The 17,907-nt window shown below is 34.2% G+C and overlaps 1 protein-coding gene across 14 annotated transcripts in view; it reads right to left on the bottom strand.

The window, feature by feature from the left end:
• The window catches only part of EHBP1 (EH domain binding protein 1), a 444,659-nt gene that overhangs the window by 285,878 nt on the left and 140,874 nt on the right, over positions 1–17,907 (bottom strand). For all 14 annotated transcript variants that reach the window (XM_031950538.1, XM_031950539.1, XM_031950541.1 and 11 more), the window contains one exon: positions 16,030–16,083. In XM_031950538.1, coding sequence (XP_031806398.1) covers positions 16,030–16,083 — 54 coding nt within the window. The remainder of the gene's footprint in view (positions 1–16,029; positions 16,084–17,907) is intronic.

The raw sequence follows: 17,907 nt of genomic DNA, 5'->3' as shown, positions 1-17,907 counted from the left end.
GGTAGGGTCTGCCTTTTTTTGAATCTCCAGCACATAGCACAGTGCCTGAAACACAGTAGGTGCTTAATAAATGTTTATTGAATAAATGACTGTTTCTTTCTTTCCCTTGGCATATGTGAGTGCTTCTGAGCTGGACTCAGAGGCAGCTTGGTAGCCAAATAATAGCAAGAGGAATTTCCTGAATTGTAGATAATCCCTGACAGGAAAGAGAACCCAAGCCCTGAAAAGGGTGGTCACAATCCTGTACTCAGGTTTTCTGATTGCAAATTCAGTCTTTTTTTCCAAGTTATAACTTAAAGCAATGAAATAAGCTACTGCCTTTTCTATATGGTGAAGCGACCTCTTAATTCTGCTCCTATATTAAATGATATCAAGATGATATTGAAGTGAAACTCTAAAATTCTATTACCTGCTTGCTTCCCGAGATTTAAGTCCATTTTCTTCCAAATCACATTTAATGTAGGAATGTTTTCCATATTAGTTGAATATTTTTCCTTCATGTCCCTGAAATATATCTCTTCTTTCTCTCCCTTCCTTCTCTCCATTAGCACCTTCCTTCTCTGGCATCCATTAGGTAGCATCCTAGTTTTATCCTTTAGCAACATTATATTACTATACATAATGTATGGAGAGAGAAATGAAAGATAGATATTTCTTTTACTTATTTGCAAACATGCTGTATCCTCCCAATAGAATGTAACATCATTCTTATTTTGTAGAAAAGCAGAAACTCTCATTTTTGGTTTTGCGGATACATACATACATACATATATATATATACATACACACACATACATATTTGGGAGGGGATTAAATTGATGCCTTTTGATTTTATAATTGCATCTATTTTCAAGGACAATATATTCTTCCCCTTTTCCCTATCCAATGAACTTCTCTTGCAAAATTTTAAAAAGGAGAAATTCAGATAAACTAACTATACTGTCTACTTCTGACAATATATAAAACATTAAAATTCCCTACTTCTATAATTAAAGGACAGAGATGAAATTTCTCAAGTCTTCTATACAGTCAAGTTTTTTGTTCATTATAATTACAGAGTGTTCAGTTTCAGGGACTGAAACTGAAAAGAACAAAATCTGTTCTTTAGCATTATTTTAGTCATACTGTATATTATTGTATATTGTATAATTATATGTATATATGTATATATATAATTATATACATACTACATATATACAATTATATGTATGTACAGTATCCAATATTAGTATATTTTACTAATATTGTTTCCTTCACTATGAAATCAGTTCATAAGTCTCCCCATGTTTCTCTTCAATCTTCTCTTTTTTATCCCCCTATATCTAAATAGGGTCGTTATACTTTTGAGTTTAATCTCTAATTGTTTTTTTTTTCCTATTAGTCTTAACAGATAGAAATTGATTATAAATGCTTACACCCTTTTTCCTTTAGCAAAAGCTGAAGTAGAATTATAGACTCTTAATTCACTATTATCTATTAGGCCAGAGGTCCTCAAACTATGACCCTGGGCCAAATGTGGCAGCTGAGGACGATTATCCCCCTCACCCAGGGCTATGAAATTTATTTAAAGGTCCACAAAACAAAATTTTTGTTTTTACTATAGTCTGGCCCTCCAACAGTCTGAGGGACAGTGAACTGGCCCCCTATTTAAAAAGTTTGAGGACCCCTGTATTAGGCAACATGTTAGGCATTGAAGATTCAAAAAGAATCCTTTGCCATCAAGGAGCTCAAATTCTGTTGGTTGGAGGAATATAACATATTCACAGACAAACAGGATTTATAGAATACAAATGCACAGTGTTTTGAGTGGAAGAGCAATAACAACTAGGAGAAATAGGAAAGGCCTCTTGAAGAAAGTGATACTTGAGCTATGAGGTTATTAAGAGGAAATTGGGTTGTTTTTTTTTTTTTTTTTTTTTTTTTTTTAGGAATATTGATTTATTTGGTGTAGAACAAATTAAAAAAAGGAGAAACTAAATCCACATACACCAAATAAAAGATCCAACTGTAATCAATGTGGGAGGGTAAAGGAATTTTATGCTAGTGATAGTCAAACTTAGAGAGTATCAGAATAAATGGGGTATTTGGGGGAAGACTAGCACTTATTGTGTGAGGGTTTGTTGGACCCTTTTCAGAGCTATTCACTCACCTTTGCGATTGACCTGTCACCCAACTTTTACCTATCTCCAAGAAGCTGTAACATGAACTGCAGTCATGCCCCAATAAAACCATTTTGGAAGACAGGCTAAACAAGATTTAGAATAACTAAGGGGTCTCAAGCTAATTTTTGAGTTAGAAGTATCTATTGCAATGATGTGAAGACTTCCCCTGATGGAATGAGCAGATGAGAATAATTTGTTCCACAAGCCATGAAGGTGGCAGAAGCAGGTGCTGTGGAGTATGGTCAGACATTGAAGATGACAAGGTCATCCACAGCATTCTGGGTCATCACCAGTCCTCTTGATTCTTGTCTTGCCATTGGACTTAAATGACTTCAGGAAGACAGAGAGTGAGGTTGAGGACTCTGTACAACTCTGCCTCATTTAAATCCAATCATGACATCACTAAAACAGATTAGGGCACTTCTCCATGTGTACTCAATTTATTGCTGACCTGGAGAGAAAGCTGAATCAGGACACAGCAATAATGGAGCAGAAAAGGAGTAGGAGCTTAGAGAGACTTGGTATACAATATCATATTTGTTCTTCTGAGCCAGAATACTTGCAAACATCAGGACTGGTTCTCATGAAAAAGATCGGTAAATTCAGAAGCAAGGGTTTATTAACAGGAGAATTTGTCTCCAAGAAGATTCTTCTCTGAAGAAGGCAGCATTTAATCCTATCAAAAGTAAAGCATAACAAAGCTTATTATAGAGATGCAAGATTCCTGGCTCAGGAAGAAGGCAAATGAGATTTTAGTTTTACAGTGATAGCAATACCCCAAAACATTTCGCTGATGCCCTGAAGACTATCCTTCACCTAGAAGATGACTATCTACCCAAAAGCCTATGGCTAAGAAAAGGCTGAGGAAAAGTTGACAAAGTATTTGCTGTCTGACAACTCCAGTAGAAATACCAAGAGCTGAACAGGTTTGTATAAAACATTCATCAACCTAACCAAGACCTTTGATACTTTGATACTGTCAATAATGAGAGAGCTTATGGAAGATCATGGCAAAATTTGGTTGCCTAGAGAATTTCATTAGTATTACCGGCTAGTTTTATGATGGCATGCTTGTACAGGTTCAGGATAAAAGAAGATGTTCTCACACTTTCTTAGTCACAAATGGAGTGAAGCAGGACTTTGTGCTTACTTCCATGCTTTTTTAGCATAATGTTATCACTGTTGTCAAAAGCCTTCAATGAGGACAAAAATGGCATCAAGATCAGCTATTGCACTAATCTAACTATTTAATCTTTAAAGGCTACAAGCCAAAACTAAAGTGGAGGAAGAGTTGGTATGCAATTTTTTGTTTACAAATAACTTAAGTAGAGATAGAATAGATTGATTCTCTATTGCCAAACAATCAACACCAACAGAGGTTCTCCACTAACTAGTAATCCACACCAGCCACACATGGTTACAACAAACAAAAATTCTGAATGCTGTGGATAAGTTCACTTAATATGGCAGGACAGTTTCCAGGGATGTACACATAGATGATTGAGACATACACGTTGATGGAGCTAGCTCAGTGTTTGGGAGGGTCTTAAAGAAAGCCTACCAAATTAAAAGTCTACAGAGCCATTGTGCTGACTTCATTGTTGTATGTTTGTGAAACCTGGACAGTTTACTATTACCATACAAGAAAACTGAACTGCTTCCATTTGAATTATATTAGAAAAATTATGAAGATCATCTGGTAAAATAAGGTAGCAGACACTGAGAGCCTCTCTTGAGATAAACTGCCAAGCTCTATTTTAGAGAGCACAATATAGACTGGTAACTAAGCCCAAATGCCAAATATATGTTTATCTTAAAGATTATTTTATGGAGGACTCATATAAAGCAAGCACTCACAGAGATCAGAAGAAGCCATAAAAGTACCCTCTCAAGAGCTCTCTGAAGAACTTTAACATCAATTGTGAGACATGGGAGTAGTTGGCACAAAAAAAAATGCATGCACATTTCAAAGAAGGCATTGTGCTCTATGAGCAAAAGCAGAATCCAGTAACATATATACATATATATGTATATAGGTGTGTGTATACACACACACAGACACACACACACATAAAGTGGGAAAAAAATCAAAGGACTCACAATGGACAAATGATGGTGGAAGGGCACAGAAGATGAGAATGAAGGAGAGTTACCATAAGCTCCATTCCTCCCACTCCAGCTAGCTTTCCCAAAAACTGTGAGGAAGAAAAGGTCCAGTAGAGTATTTTCTCTTCCAACATCTTCTCCCTCTTCCCCGTATATGAAGAGTGTGTGATCATTCAAACAACCATTTGTTGGCCCAGGACTATGATTTGTCAGTAAAATCTCCATTCTCTTTACATTGAGGCTCAGCAGAAGATCCTGGTCAATTGTTCTCCTACCAAGAATTGTACCAAATTGCTTTGAAAGCTACTAAATGATTGATATGGATATGTTTCTTCCCTGCCACTTCATACTAGTATCCCTCCACCACTACTTAAGGAAAGACTGAGAATTTCTTTCCTCCCTCTTGCCCCAAATACAAAAAATTTCTAATTGCATTCATATTATGCCTGATTGACCATACAAGAAAAAAACAACGAAATGTCCTGTCATGGTAATTGGAAAAAAATTGTGAGGAAGGGTAGAGAGAAATTAAGAAACAGTAGGACCATACACAAAAGAGGAGCTTGCAGAAAAATGTATCATTATAAACAGAAAGAAAAAAAAAAGTTAAACTAATTTAACTATATGAAAGCTAAATTATTAAAAGCCCCATAAATATAATAGAAGAATAATGACATTTTTTCTAGATTAGTTTTAAGATTAAGGATGTTGAAATGTTGAAAGTTTTGACATAATGTGATTTTGTGGTCCCTTAGCTTCAGGAGGCTTCTGTTCTAATGGGTCAATGTCCTGGGTCTTCTGTCTTCAGAATCTGGCTCAGAAAACTCACACACCCAATCTATCTGATTCTAATTACTTCTTAGCCAGATAGTTTCTGGCTTCAAGAAACTCCCATAGATCAAATTGCTGAGACAATAGTGAATAAGACCACTCCAATTCATTGCTGACTGGTAATACTGTCAGTAATGATCTGATCAACCCAGAACTACTTCTTTTGGAGCCATAGAATTAGCATATCTATGCTTGAAAGCTGTATAAAAATACCTACTTTGCTTCTGTTTCTTTACTGCGGTTCCCTTAGAATTCAGTCTGCTTTGTAATCGTATACAATTATTTTCAATAAAACTCTGCGCCTTGACAAGGGGTTCAAGCCTGCAAATTTTTTTTGAGAAACTTTGTGAGACCAGTCTGGAACCTTTAGGGTCCCCCCTTCCTAACCTCAACAGTTTCAACTGATGACATTTTTAACAAAATATCTGACTTAAGTGCACTTGTAAACCAAATCTCTTCAATCAGTTTTATACCATTTTTGAAATGGTCAACAAACAAGTTTAATTCTTTTTTAAAATAAAGTGCCTTTCATGGAAATGAGTTATGCCCTGCTCTACTAAATGCACCTACATCCAATTACATAATTTTATACAATGATGAATATATTGACTTTAGGCTATTTTTCACTAAGGTTATTGCAATTTTTTAAAAAATCATTCTTCATACTTGTTTTTAATCAAAGAATTATCTGAGGGGAAGTGAGCAATTTATTGATATTCCAAGGATTATTTTGAGGGGGGGGTGGGAATCGAGGACAAGGATTAAGGGCAGCAGTACAAATTCAATGTCAAAAATTTATTTCACTACTAGATTTAGAAGATTTATTTACATACAGACAAGAATATACATGAGAAAGTCAAATAAAAAGTAGCAAATTGAACAATCTTAAAACAAATACTTTTCTATTAAAAGCCAAATTCTTGTGTTTGGCGTATCATTAGAACCCTACTGTAAAACAATTACTAAGGCTCTGTTTTGATATTTGATGTAGGAAAAAGAAAAGACCTCATGCAGTCTCAGAGCCTGTTGTGCACTGGTAATAATATTTCACTGCTGATTTCCTATGAATAAACATATGCTAAAAAAAAATTGTCCAAATATACTGCTGGTTTTATACACATTTAACATACTATTAGAGTTTTACTTCCTGAACTGACAATCTTGCTCATTGGTTTCTTCCCCCTAGCTAACAAAGAATAACAATCATTGAAAACAACCGTGGTTGATCTTCTCTTTCATTTTTATCTTAAAAGATACTTGCAAGTAACTAGCAGAAAGTAAAAATAATAATAATAATAATAATAAACTAAATAAAAATGGTACTAGCAATTTAGAAGACAAATTGTACTTTGTTACTATGAATCAGTAATAACTATACAATTTCCATCTCATCAAAATCCATCCCATATAAATGTTTCAGTTTATAACATTCTTTGGACTTTTAAAACTAGAATGTAATAATCAGATTATATTACTGCATTTAATTTCCAGAATTCTGATATCTATCTTTAGGACTACATAATTAGAATATAGAACAAATTTAAATCTTTTCCATAATTCGGTTCAAGTTTAAATGCTTTATCTATTATCATATTATTTTGTTCCAGTTCTTTCTTCCAGTCTTTCAGATAAAATATATAATTCAATTCAACCTAAGATTCAAGTCAAAAGGCTGTCTAAAAAAAAAATATGTGACTCATTAGTTTAACACAAACATATATGTGTATAAATATATTTTTGTATACATAAATATACACACATATATAATATTTAAAACACTGCTATTTACTGAAAACTAATGGCAAGTCAAAGAAGAAAAATGCTATTCAAAGAGTTTGAAATTAGAGAAAGGGATTGAAACATATATAAATTGTATAAGACAAAATACATAAGGGAGGTCAAATTAAAATAAGAGATTCAAATTTGTAATTGGGAGGATCAGGGAATTCTTCAGATGATAACAGCTAAAATAAGAAAAATGTCACCAAGCAGAGATGAGAGGGGCAATTGTGCCAAGTGTTAGAGTGATATTTGTAAATGGATAAGGGCAGAAGACAGGACAGTGAAAAAGAGTAAAATGGTCTGATTTGGCTTAAGCATGGGATTATGAAAAGGAGTAGCATGAAAACAGGTTGAAAATAGAGTTTAAGAAAAGCAATTAGGTAACAAAGAACACTCAGGGATTTTATGATTACTGTGTTTCATGGGTCAGATCAGAATGAGCCAAATATAGTTCAAGAGAAAGCTCAATATCTCAATAGATGTCATCATAGATGACAATAAATCCATCAAAAGGTGGATCAGAAATTAAGAAACCATGACCGATAAAAAGGTTATGGAAATGGCTGTGATAGGTAAGAAATATAATAAATCTTGAGTTGAATTGAGAGGTGTGAACAAAGCAGTGGCCAAAATTGGAGAGGATTTTAAGGTATGTGCTATCCTAAGGGAAAAGCCAAGATTGATTTAATTACAAACAGCATAAAAGAATTAAGGGTAGTCTGCTAATAATATAGAAGAGTTCCTACAATGGCATGGGTAAGCAAGCATAAAGGAGTGTGGACCAAAATGAGATTAAAAGAATTTATGCCTTGGATTGTAGTATTTTAGTATCACAGAATGAAGGAGAGACAGAGACAAAAAACAGGTATATAATCAAAATATTTAAATCCAGAAACAGAAACAAAGATATTGCTTTTCTTATATTGCAGAAATAGAAGAATATAATAATTAAAATAAAAGGACATAAAGCATAGAGCAGTTAAACATATCTGGGAAGTATTTCACCTCATCTACTTAATTCTACTTATAAGAATAAAAATTATTTGTTAACGTTTATTACTTTAGAAGAACAATAGATATTAACAAAGAAAGACAATCTTAAATTATTTTATATTTTTAAAAATGTAGTACAAACATACACAAGCACATGCAATACACACACACACACACACACACACACACACACACACACAGAGTTAAATCCAGAAAAGGTAGATTTGAATAATACTGGAAAAAAAAAGATAATGAATTATATGTTTCATTAAAGAAGTAAATATTAATTTATTTACATAGGAGAATATGAATTGAAAATTGTAATGAACTCAAAATGTTTTAAAGTCTCTTCTTAATAGCAATTATATTGTGATTAGCATTTCCCCAAGTGATTCCTTTGAGGTAAAAAAAAAAAAAGATTTCTAGGATGAGAAAACAGATTTCTACATTAAGCTTTCCTTTTTTTGAAGCTAGAAACTCTGATATTTGGGATCTGGGGTAGGAAATATTCTTACATTTCCTTTGGGGGAAAAAACAATCTCAAGAAGAAAACTTATTATAAACATTAGGAAAAATATTCTCTGATCACAAATTAAAAATAACCAATCAAATGAAGATATCATTACTTTTCATTGCAATAAGTTTTGTATAACATATATTTAATTTTATCAAATCTTAAAAATTGTACTCTACTTAAATTATTGTACATATATTAATGCTCAACAATAACCAAGCAATAAAACTTAATAAAGTAACCCATCCATTTCAGACTAGATGTGAACTACACTAAGAGTAAAGGCTTCCATGACTAATCTGCTAAAACAGGCTGATTTAAGAAAAGACTTAATTGAAAGGTTTTGTCACAAAACTGGCAATTCAAATATGTGGTACTTATTTCTTCTCATTATTGTCTCTTCTACAAAATAACAAGTAATTTACCTATTCGGAATATATTTTAATTAATAAGATTTCATACTAGTAATTGACATTACTGTTGAAAAATCATCTAGTATAAAAGAACATGTGTGCTAAGAAAACTAGACTAGAATAAAATTCTAGAGCATTCCACCCATCTCTCCCCTCACCCCTGTCCCAAACAATATTACAATGAAACACAATAACATTAAATTTCAGAGGTTTTTTTTTTAGTGGCCTACCACAAATAATAATAATAATATATATATATATGGAGAGAGGGGAAAATATACTATAAATAAGGTTCCATTCTAAGAAAACAACTTTAAAAAAGGTAAAACACAAATGCCTCAGCAATTCAAATTCAAATAAAGGCCAGGCCAGAAAGCTTGAATTAGCTTTAGACCATCTTCAGTAAATGTATATTGAAATCAGTTCTTCACTGCAATAACTCAAAACTATTAAGCATGCCTCATACACAATAGTTTTATACATAAGAATAAATTTCATGATTCACCACTGAGTGGAGCTGTTAACCTTGGAAAAGGTTGATAGAACTTTTCAAGGTTAGCCTTTCAAGCCTTTTGACAGGACCACAAAACTGTAATATTAAGTAACATGAAAGCTTTTGAACACATAGGACAATCATCCTCATTTTAGAGATAAGAAACTTAGGACTAATAAAGTAAAATGACTTTTCCAAGGTCACACAAGTTAGTATGACAGGCAGGACTACATACTGAGCTTCATTTGCTCACTCCACAATCAGATGGAGATCTTTTCTCATAATAATAAGAAAAAGCACTTATATAACACCTCTTAGGTGTCAATTAATGGGCCAAGCACCCTGAAAAATATCATTTGATCCTCATGAGAATTATGTGAAACAGTCACTATTATTTTCCAGTTGAGGAAATTAAGATGGGCAAAACAAGTGACTTAGAATCACTAAAGCTAAGAAATATCTGAGGTCACAAGTCTTTCTAACTCTAGGGTATGACTCTACATTGTCCTACTTGACTGCTCCCTATACATTATGTGTGTATACGTACACATACATATAAATTATATATCATTACATGGCCTGATATATTTTATACATGTAAAACATTTAATAATCTCTTTTAAAAACTGAACTGCCCTAAAGTTATTATATGTGCTTCAATTTTCTTTAAGAAAATTGCAGAACCAAGAAAACACTACATAGGGTAGCAGCAATATTGTTTAAAAAACAACGATGAGCAAATAAGTAATTTTGACTATTAAAAATACCCAAATTAGCTACAAAGAATATATGATGAAACACTATTAGCATCCAGAGAAAGAACTGATAAATGGAAGTATGAGTAGAATGATTTTACATATATCTACCATATAAAAGAAGTTTGTATCTAATAGTAGTTATCTCTAATCCAGGGTCCATAAGAAATTTACATAATAACTTTATTATATATTTAAAAGGAATAATAAGTTCTGCATAATAAACTTGCAGTTACATGTGCAATCTCTTATTATTATACAATGTTATGAAAATGCTTGTTTTATCCCATATTAAAAAGAAAAAAAAAGAAAGAAAATATAGGGACCTGGAAAATTCATAATAGATTTTTGCAGCTATAAGAATAGATAAAAAATATTTTAAAAAATGTCAGTTAAATGAGCAAAATTCATATACAGTTAAGTAGTTTAGTAGATAATTCAATAAGCCTAGAGTTAAGAAGACTTGAATTCAAATTTGGTCTCAGACACTTATTAGTTGTGTGATGCTGTAAAAGTCACTGTACTTCTATCCCAGTTTCCTCAATTGTGGATAGAGAGAATAATAGTACCTAATTTCCCAGCATTGTTATAAGGATAAAATAAGATAGCTGTAAAGTGCTTAACACTATGTCTGGCACATATTAGGTATTTAATTAATACTAATTCTTTCCCCATTCCCTTCTTCTCTATCACTCCGATGCCTGTACAGAATTAGTACTAGCAATTTGTACATCCTGGACAAAGGGCAAACAGTATAGATGGGGAAAATATTTTAAAAACAATAACTATAACTTGAAATGTGCTGGAGAAGTAAAGAAAGAGAGAAGAAAGACAAGACTGAGGAAGAACTTATGATGAGAGGAGATGCTATGATTATCATCTGGTAGCTCCTTTTTAAATTCAATTTTCCTATTAGGTAAATGTTAAGTTTGGTTGTTTCTATGATCCTGAAGGACTGCAAAGCTGTCCATGTCCTCTAAATTTCAGCACCTTAGGAGGAAGTCATGGGTGTCATGCCCTAGTTGTGGTTGTTGGCCATGAGGTGGCCACAGCTCTGAAACAACATGGTATATAGTATAGGGAAAAGCACTGAATGAGAAAAATGGATGCCAGTTCTGATAATGACTTACCAAATGACTCCACCTCTCTCTGTTCAGTAATTAACATATTTAAAAGAATAATAATCCCTGCTCTTCTTCAGTCTTCCTGTATCCTTATTTGTAAAATGGGAACCTGTCCCTCAGAGTTCAAAGATTTATCACAAAATTTCAGTTAGAAAGACTCTCAGAGACTACTTAGAATATACCTGGGAAGTAGCTTATTATAGTAGGAAGAACACAATTTGGAGTCAGAAAAGCTGTGTTTACATTGCAATCCTGTCCTTTTCAGGTTATCTAGACAGGCACCATGATGCCAGTTCAGACCCTTTTCACCTCTCATTTGGATACTGGGAGTAATAGCCACTCAACTGATCTCTCTGCCTCAAATTTCTCCCCTTTCTAGCCACTTTCCACACAAAGCTACCCAAGCAATTTTTCTAAGCACAGATCTGACCACTATTCTCACTTGCTCAATAAACTTTAGTAAGCTCCCTACTGCCTGAAGAATCAAATACAAATTCTTCTGCCTGGCATTCACAGCCCTTCAAAGTCTGGCCTCAATCTACCATGCCAGCTTTATTATAATGAATATTTGCCTTTCTTTGTAATCTTCGTACCTGTTATACAGAAAGGGAAGACTTTGTTCTTGTTGATTTTAGTCATGTCCAATACTTCAGGACCCCATTTGGCAAAGATATTGGAGTGGTTTGCCATTTCCTTCTCCAGGAGATAAACAAGTTTATGTGACTGGTTCAGGGTCATACAACATAAGTGTCTGAAGTCAACTTTGAATTCAGGAAGATTAATTTTCCTGACTCTAGGCCCAGCACTCTATCTACTTTGCTACTTAGCTGGCTGGAAAACACAGATATATAGTGACTTCTTGTATACTACAGCTAAATCAAATATGTTTTCTTTCCATTCTTCCCATATGAAATTCACATCCCTGTAACTTTATCCAGATTTTCTCCTGATCCTCTTTTCTCTTCCTAAACTATCTCATTTGATGATCTCCTTAGAGAGGATTCAATTACTACCTTTATGTAGATAATTCACTGGCCTATATATTAGGACCCTTTCTGGAGCTACAGTGCTGCATCAGTGACTACTAGTGGCGACATTTCAAACTGGATGTGGGCATCTCAAACTCAACATATCCAAACCACAACTCATTGTCTTTCTTAACTTTCATAAACTACTATCCTCCCTGACAAGCAGACTTACAAGTCAAGTATTCCTCAACTTCTTACTCTCACTCATCTCACATGGTTATTTTGCTACTAAATCATTTCATTTCAATCTCCACAATGTTTCTTGTACGCGTCCCCTTTTCTCCAATCTCACAATCGTTATCCTAATTCAGGCCTTTATCATCTCTCACCTGGATTACTGTAGTAATCTTCTAATTGGTCTCCTTGCCTCAAATATCTCCCCACTTCAGTTCATCCTCCTTAGCTGATGAAATGATTTTCCTAAAACATAAGCCTGACCATATCACCAACCTTTCCAAACTCCTTAATATTTCCAGGATCAAATATAAAGTCCTATGTTGAAATCAAAGTTTTTATAAGGACTTCTGTGGGGCAAAGTCAAAATGGTGGAGCAAAAAGTACTAAGTATTTCAACATACCTCTCCAAAAAGAAAAAAATTAAAATAATGCCTCAAATTAAATTCTGGAGTACTAGAGTAAACAAAAGTTAGGATGAAACATTTTTCCAGCCTAAGACAGCTTAGGAGGACAGAAAGATAGATCTGTAACATGGGGGTAAATGCTGGCTTATAGCCTATGCAGCAGCAACTGAAGGAACTCTAAAGCCAAAGATGGAAAAGGGACGTTAAAACTGATCACAAGTAAATTTACACGGGACATTTGTGTTAGCAATGGACACAGAACTAGAAGCTATCTGGCAACTTCACTGCCTATAATCATTTCTGGGTCATATTTTAAGGGCAGAGAGTAGTACTTTCAATCAAAAGGGATCTGGGACCTTGAGCAACATTACCACTTCTGGTCTCAAAGGATCAAGAACTGTAAAAAGCAGTATCACTTGAGATCCCAAGGAAACAAGGGCCCTGAGAAGCAATATCAAGTGCAATTCCAAGATAAACAAGGGCCCTTTTGGGGTAAGAAGAACCAGAGATAGAGTAGGAGAGCAGTGACTATATCTCTCCTCAGATCATACCACTTTGAAAGTATTGAAAAACCTTCAAACCTATAAAACCACTTCTGGAAAGATTAGTGCAGAAAAATTCTTAAGTTTGAAACAATGCTACCTTCCCCTCCATACACAAGGAACAGAACCCAACTTTAACATAAACAACTCTGAGATACCACTACATACCTGTCAGATTGGCTAGGATGACAGGAAAAGATAACGCGGAATGTTGGAGGGGATGTGAGAAAACAGGGACATTAATACATTGCTAGTGGAATTGTGAATACATCCAGTCATTCTGGAGAGTAATTTGGAACTATGCTCAAAAAGTTATCAAACTGTGCATACCCTTTGATCTAGCAGTGTTTCTACTGGACTTATATCCCAAAGAGATATTAAAGAAGGGAAAGGGACCTGTATATACAAGACTGTTTGTGGTAGATCTCTTTGTAGTGGCCATAAACTGTAAACTGAGTGGATGCCCATCAATTGGAGAAGGGCTGAATAAATTGTGGTATATGAATATTATGGAATATTATTGTTCGGTAAGAAATGACCAGCAGGATGATTTCAGAAAGGCCTGGAGAGACTTACATGAACTGATGCTGAGTGAAATGAGCAGGACCAGGAGATCCTTATATACTTCAACAACAATACTATATGATGATCAATTCTGATGGACCTGGCCATCTTCAACAATGAGATGAACCAAATCAGTTCCAATAGAGCAGTAATGAATTGAACCAGCTACATTCAGCAAAAGAACTCTGGGAGATGACTATGAACCACTACATAGAATTCCCAATTCCTCTATTTTTGTCCGCCTGCATTTTTGATTTCCTCCACAGGCTAATTGTACAATATTTCAGAGTCTGATTCTTTTTGTACAGCAAAATAACTGTATGGACATGTATACTTACATTGTATTTAATTTATACTTTAACATATTTAACATGTATTGGTCAACCTGCCATCTGGGGGAAGGGGTGGGGGGAAGGAGAGGAAAAGTTGGAACAAAAGGTTTTGCAATTGTCAATGCTGAAAAATTACCCATGCATATATCTTGTAAATAAAAAGCTATAATAAAAAAAAAATGAAACATGTATATATACACACAAATATATATACATGTATATACACACATTTACACACACACATATACATATATACACAGACAACACAGTTGGATATAGAAATCTATTTTATCCAACAGGGAAGTAGTATAGGAGGGAAAGGGGATAATAGAAGAGGGGGAGCAATAAAAAAAGAGAGGATAGATAAAGCAAGGCGATGGTAAGAAGCAAAACATACTTAAGAGGAGGGGGAATGGGGGGGGGGAAGCTAGAAAGAAAAATAAACAGAAGAAAACAGAATAGAGGGAAATGCACAATTAATAGTCATCACTATGAATGTAAATGAGATCCATGAAATGGATCCATATATCTGAATGGATTAGAAATCAGAATTCAATAATATGTTGTTTAAAAGAAACATAATTGAAACAGAAAAATATGAAATATTAAAATAAGGGACTAGAGCAGAATCTATTATACTTCAGTTGAAGGAATAAAAACAGGGGTGGTATAAAACCTGGGAAAACTTAAAAAAAAATATGTGAAATGAAATGAGCAGAACCAGGAAGACACTGTATACAGTATATTATAAGAATGATCAAATGTAAAAGACTGAGCTACTCTGATCAAGACAGTGACACACCACAATTTCAAAGGAGGCATTATAAAAAATGCTAACCACTTCCAGAGAAGAACTGATGAACTCTGAAGACAGAGGAAGTATACTTTTAAAACTTTTTTATTGTTCTTGTTTGTATGTGGTTTTTTTTTTTTTTGGCAACACTGCTAATATGAAAATGTTTTTCATGACTTCATATATAGACTCAATATCATACTGAGCACTTTCTTAGGGGATGAGGCAACATTTCTCAGTTCCATTCCTTTTCACTGGATGTTCCCCATTTTTAGAATGCTTCCTTTCCTCAACTCTACCCCTCAGCTTTTTTGTTTTCCTTCAACACTCCACCAAAATTCTTTCTTCAAGAGGCCCTTCTTGGTCCCTCTTGTTATTGTCATCCCCTGTGAGGATAAATATCTGTGAGGTCTCATTAATAATGACATAACAAATCCAACCACTATTCTTAAATGTCATCATATTATTTGGGGCAATGTTTCACGTTTGTTTTTGTATCCCAATCACTTAGCTAATGCTTGGTAAAGTCTTAACATGTGCTTTCATTCATCCAATAATTTCAATATCAACGTAATAATAATTCAATTTATGTACCAACCTGAAAAAATAACAATGTGCAAAGGCTATGAAGATCTATAACTTAAGAATAGATATATCTGCTCTTTATCTTCAAATCTTAAAATACACGAAAGACTGAAAAATTCACAGAGAGCTATTTGAAAACATAATTCAGTAGCACAAATATTCTTTTCTTCTACATATTTAATCTAAGTAATTTTTTTATTAAATAATTCTACTATTTTGCCATTAATCTATTAGGAAAATTATAAGAGTTACAAAGATCCTACCTAGTTCATTTCCATGAGTTTTTCACCAACACAGACCACGTCTGGGCCTTAAATATTGATCAAAGACAAATTTCAAAAAATAGCTTAATGCCAGAAATTATATTCAAATATGACACTGCTTAACATTAAATCATACTTTTAAGATATGAATATTTTTGACCAACATACATTTTCTATGACAAATGTCCATTCTTTGTCTTCAAATTCCTCAGCATGTGGATCCTGAAACAAGATTAAATATAGTTAAAAAACAAAAAATTTTTAAAGCTGCTTTAGTTTTTTTTTAAAGCTTATAAATAAAAATACTTCTTTAAAAACAACAACAACAACAACAATACATTTTGAGCTTGGTCCAGTAAGTAACAAAATGGGCAACCCAAAATGATCTTAATTTTTTAAAACTTTTACCCTAATAGTCTTTCTATAATTAAAATAATACATTACCTTTTCCATTAAAACTTTTCAGGTATCTGCCTGATAACAATATTTTTGTTTCTCTAGAAAGCTTAAAACCGTCCTTTTTAGAAATTAAGTTGGTCAACAAGTTTAGAAAAGAATGTAAAAAATAATCAAAGACATGTTCTGAAACCATCCCCTAAATTATAAGTTTTTATATACATATATACATAGGTATATATTTCAAGGTCTTACTTTGATATTTCAAGTTATCTGTAATTGCACCAATGGTAGCCTTGAGTGAACTAAGAAACAAGTTGGCATAGAGAAATAAGGATATTCCCTGAGCTCTCCTCCTTTTCCCTCAGAATCAATGCAAGATCAAACCTCTGAAAGGATTCTGGAGTGACAGAACCCACAAACATACAGAGTGAAACAATTTTCCAGCTTAAGATAGCTTGGAAGGACTTCAGGAAAGGTCTGTTTCAACTGGGAGGGGAATGTGGTGCACAGAATCTAGCAGGAAGCTCTTAACCAAAGTACAGAAGCACTGGCAACTCTGTCCTGGTTCAGAGGGCCAGTGGTTCAATAGGCCAGCTGTGAGACCTCAACCCAACTATAGAAGGCAAACTGTGAGCCCCCAAACTCTAGCATAACAGGCAGGATTAGAGCAGGCCAATCCCGCATGGTGGGAAAGCCAGCAGCACTGCCAGCCCCAGTGCAGAAAGTCAGTGAGAAGCCCTTGTCCTCCTGAAAAAAAAAAAAAACTTGGGATATCTCCCTAGGAGCAGAGCTCATTTTTTTTAAATGAGTAAAAATTACTGAAACAATTCCAGTGTTATAAAACAAAACAAAACAAAAAAAAGCCTTCAATCAACCTGAAAAACAAATATTTATTATGCAATTACTATAGGTCAGGCACTATGGTGGGCAATGTGAAATACTAATTAAAAAGCAAAAACATTTCCTTAACCTAATAGTGTAATAGCAAGAAGTGACAAAATGTGTGTCTCTATGTATATGTAAGCAAAAAATGCCTATCAAACAATGAATGCAGTTTGATATAAAGGAAAAGGCACTGAGAACTAGAAGTGAAAAGTGAATCATATAGAAGGGAAAATCTGGAAAGGAAAAAAAAACCCTAGGTAAGTGTGAGAGATGTATTGTGATTAGCCAGTGCAAAGGCAAGAAAGGCAAGAAAAGGTGATGGAGCATTATGATGTAAAAGATACTGCTTCTAAAATTTAATTAAAAGAACAATATGCAATAACTTTAATTATGTAAATCTGTTACATAAAGCAACAAATAATATTATTAAAATATAGAAAATGTTAAATCTGAAATACTACCTTATACTTGGTGATCAGAGTTAGCAGAATGAGGCTCAGGGCTGGTTTTATTGGCCAGCCAGGGAGAGTGTCAGCCTCTGCTCTGTGCCCCAGCCCTCTTCCCTCTTCCAGGGCCTGCCCCTGGGAACAAACACCACCCACTCAACAGGAAGAGAACACCAGGCTTGTCAGCTGGGAACCAGAGAGACAATCTGGTCAGAGAGAACTGAGGAGATTCCATACACAGGCAGATGCACCCAGTGAGCCCCAAATCACAGAGCCACAAAGCTCTCTTTGAGGCAAGAAGGGACCCAGAACCTCA

This window comes from Sarcophilus harrisii, chromosome 2 (assembly GCF_902635505.1).
Source record: "Sarcophilus harrisii chromosome 2, mSarHar1.11, whole genome shotgun sequence".
Classification (NCBI taxonomy): Eukaryota; Metazoa; Chordata; class Mammalia; order Dasyuromorphia; family Dasyuridae; genus Sarcophilus; species Sarcophilus harrisii.
This window is presented reverse-complemented; position numbering and strand designations above follow the sequence as displayed.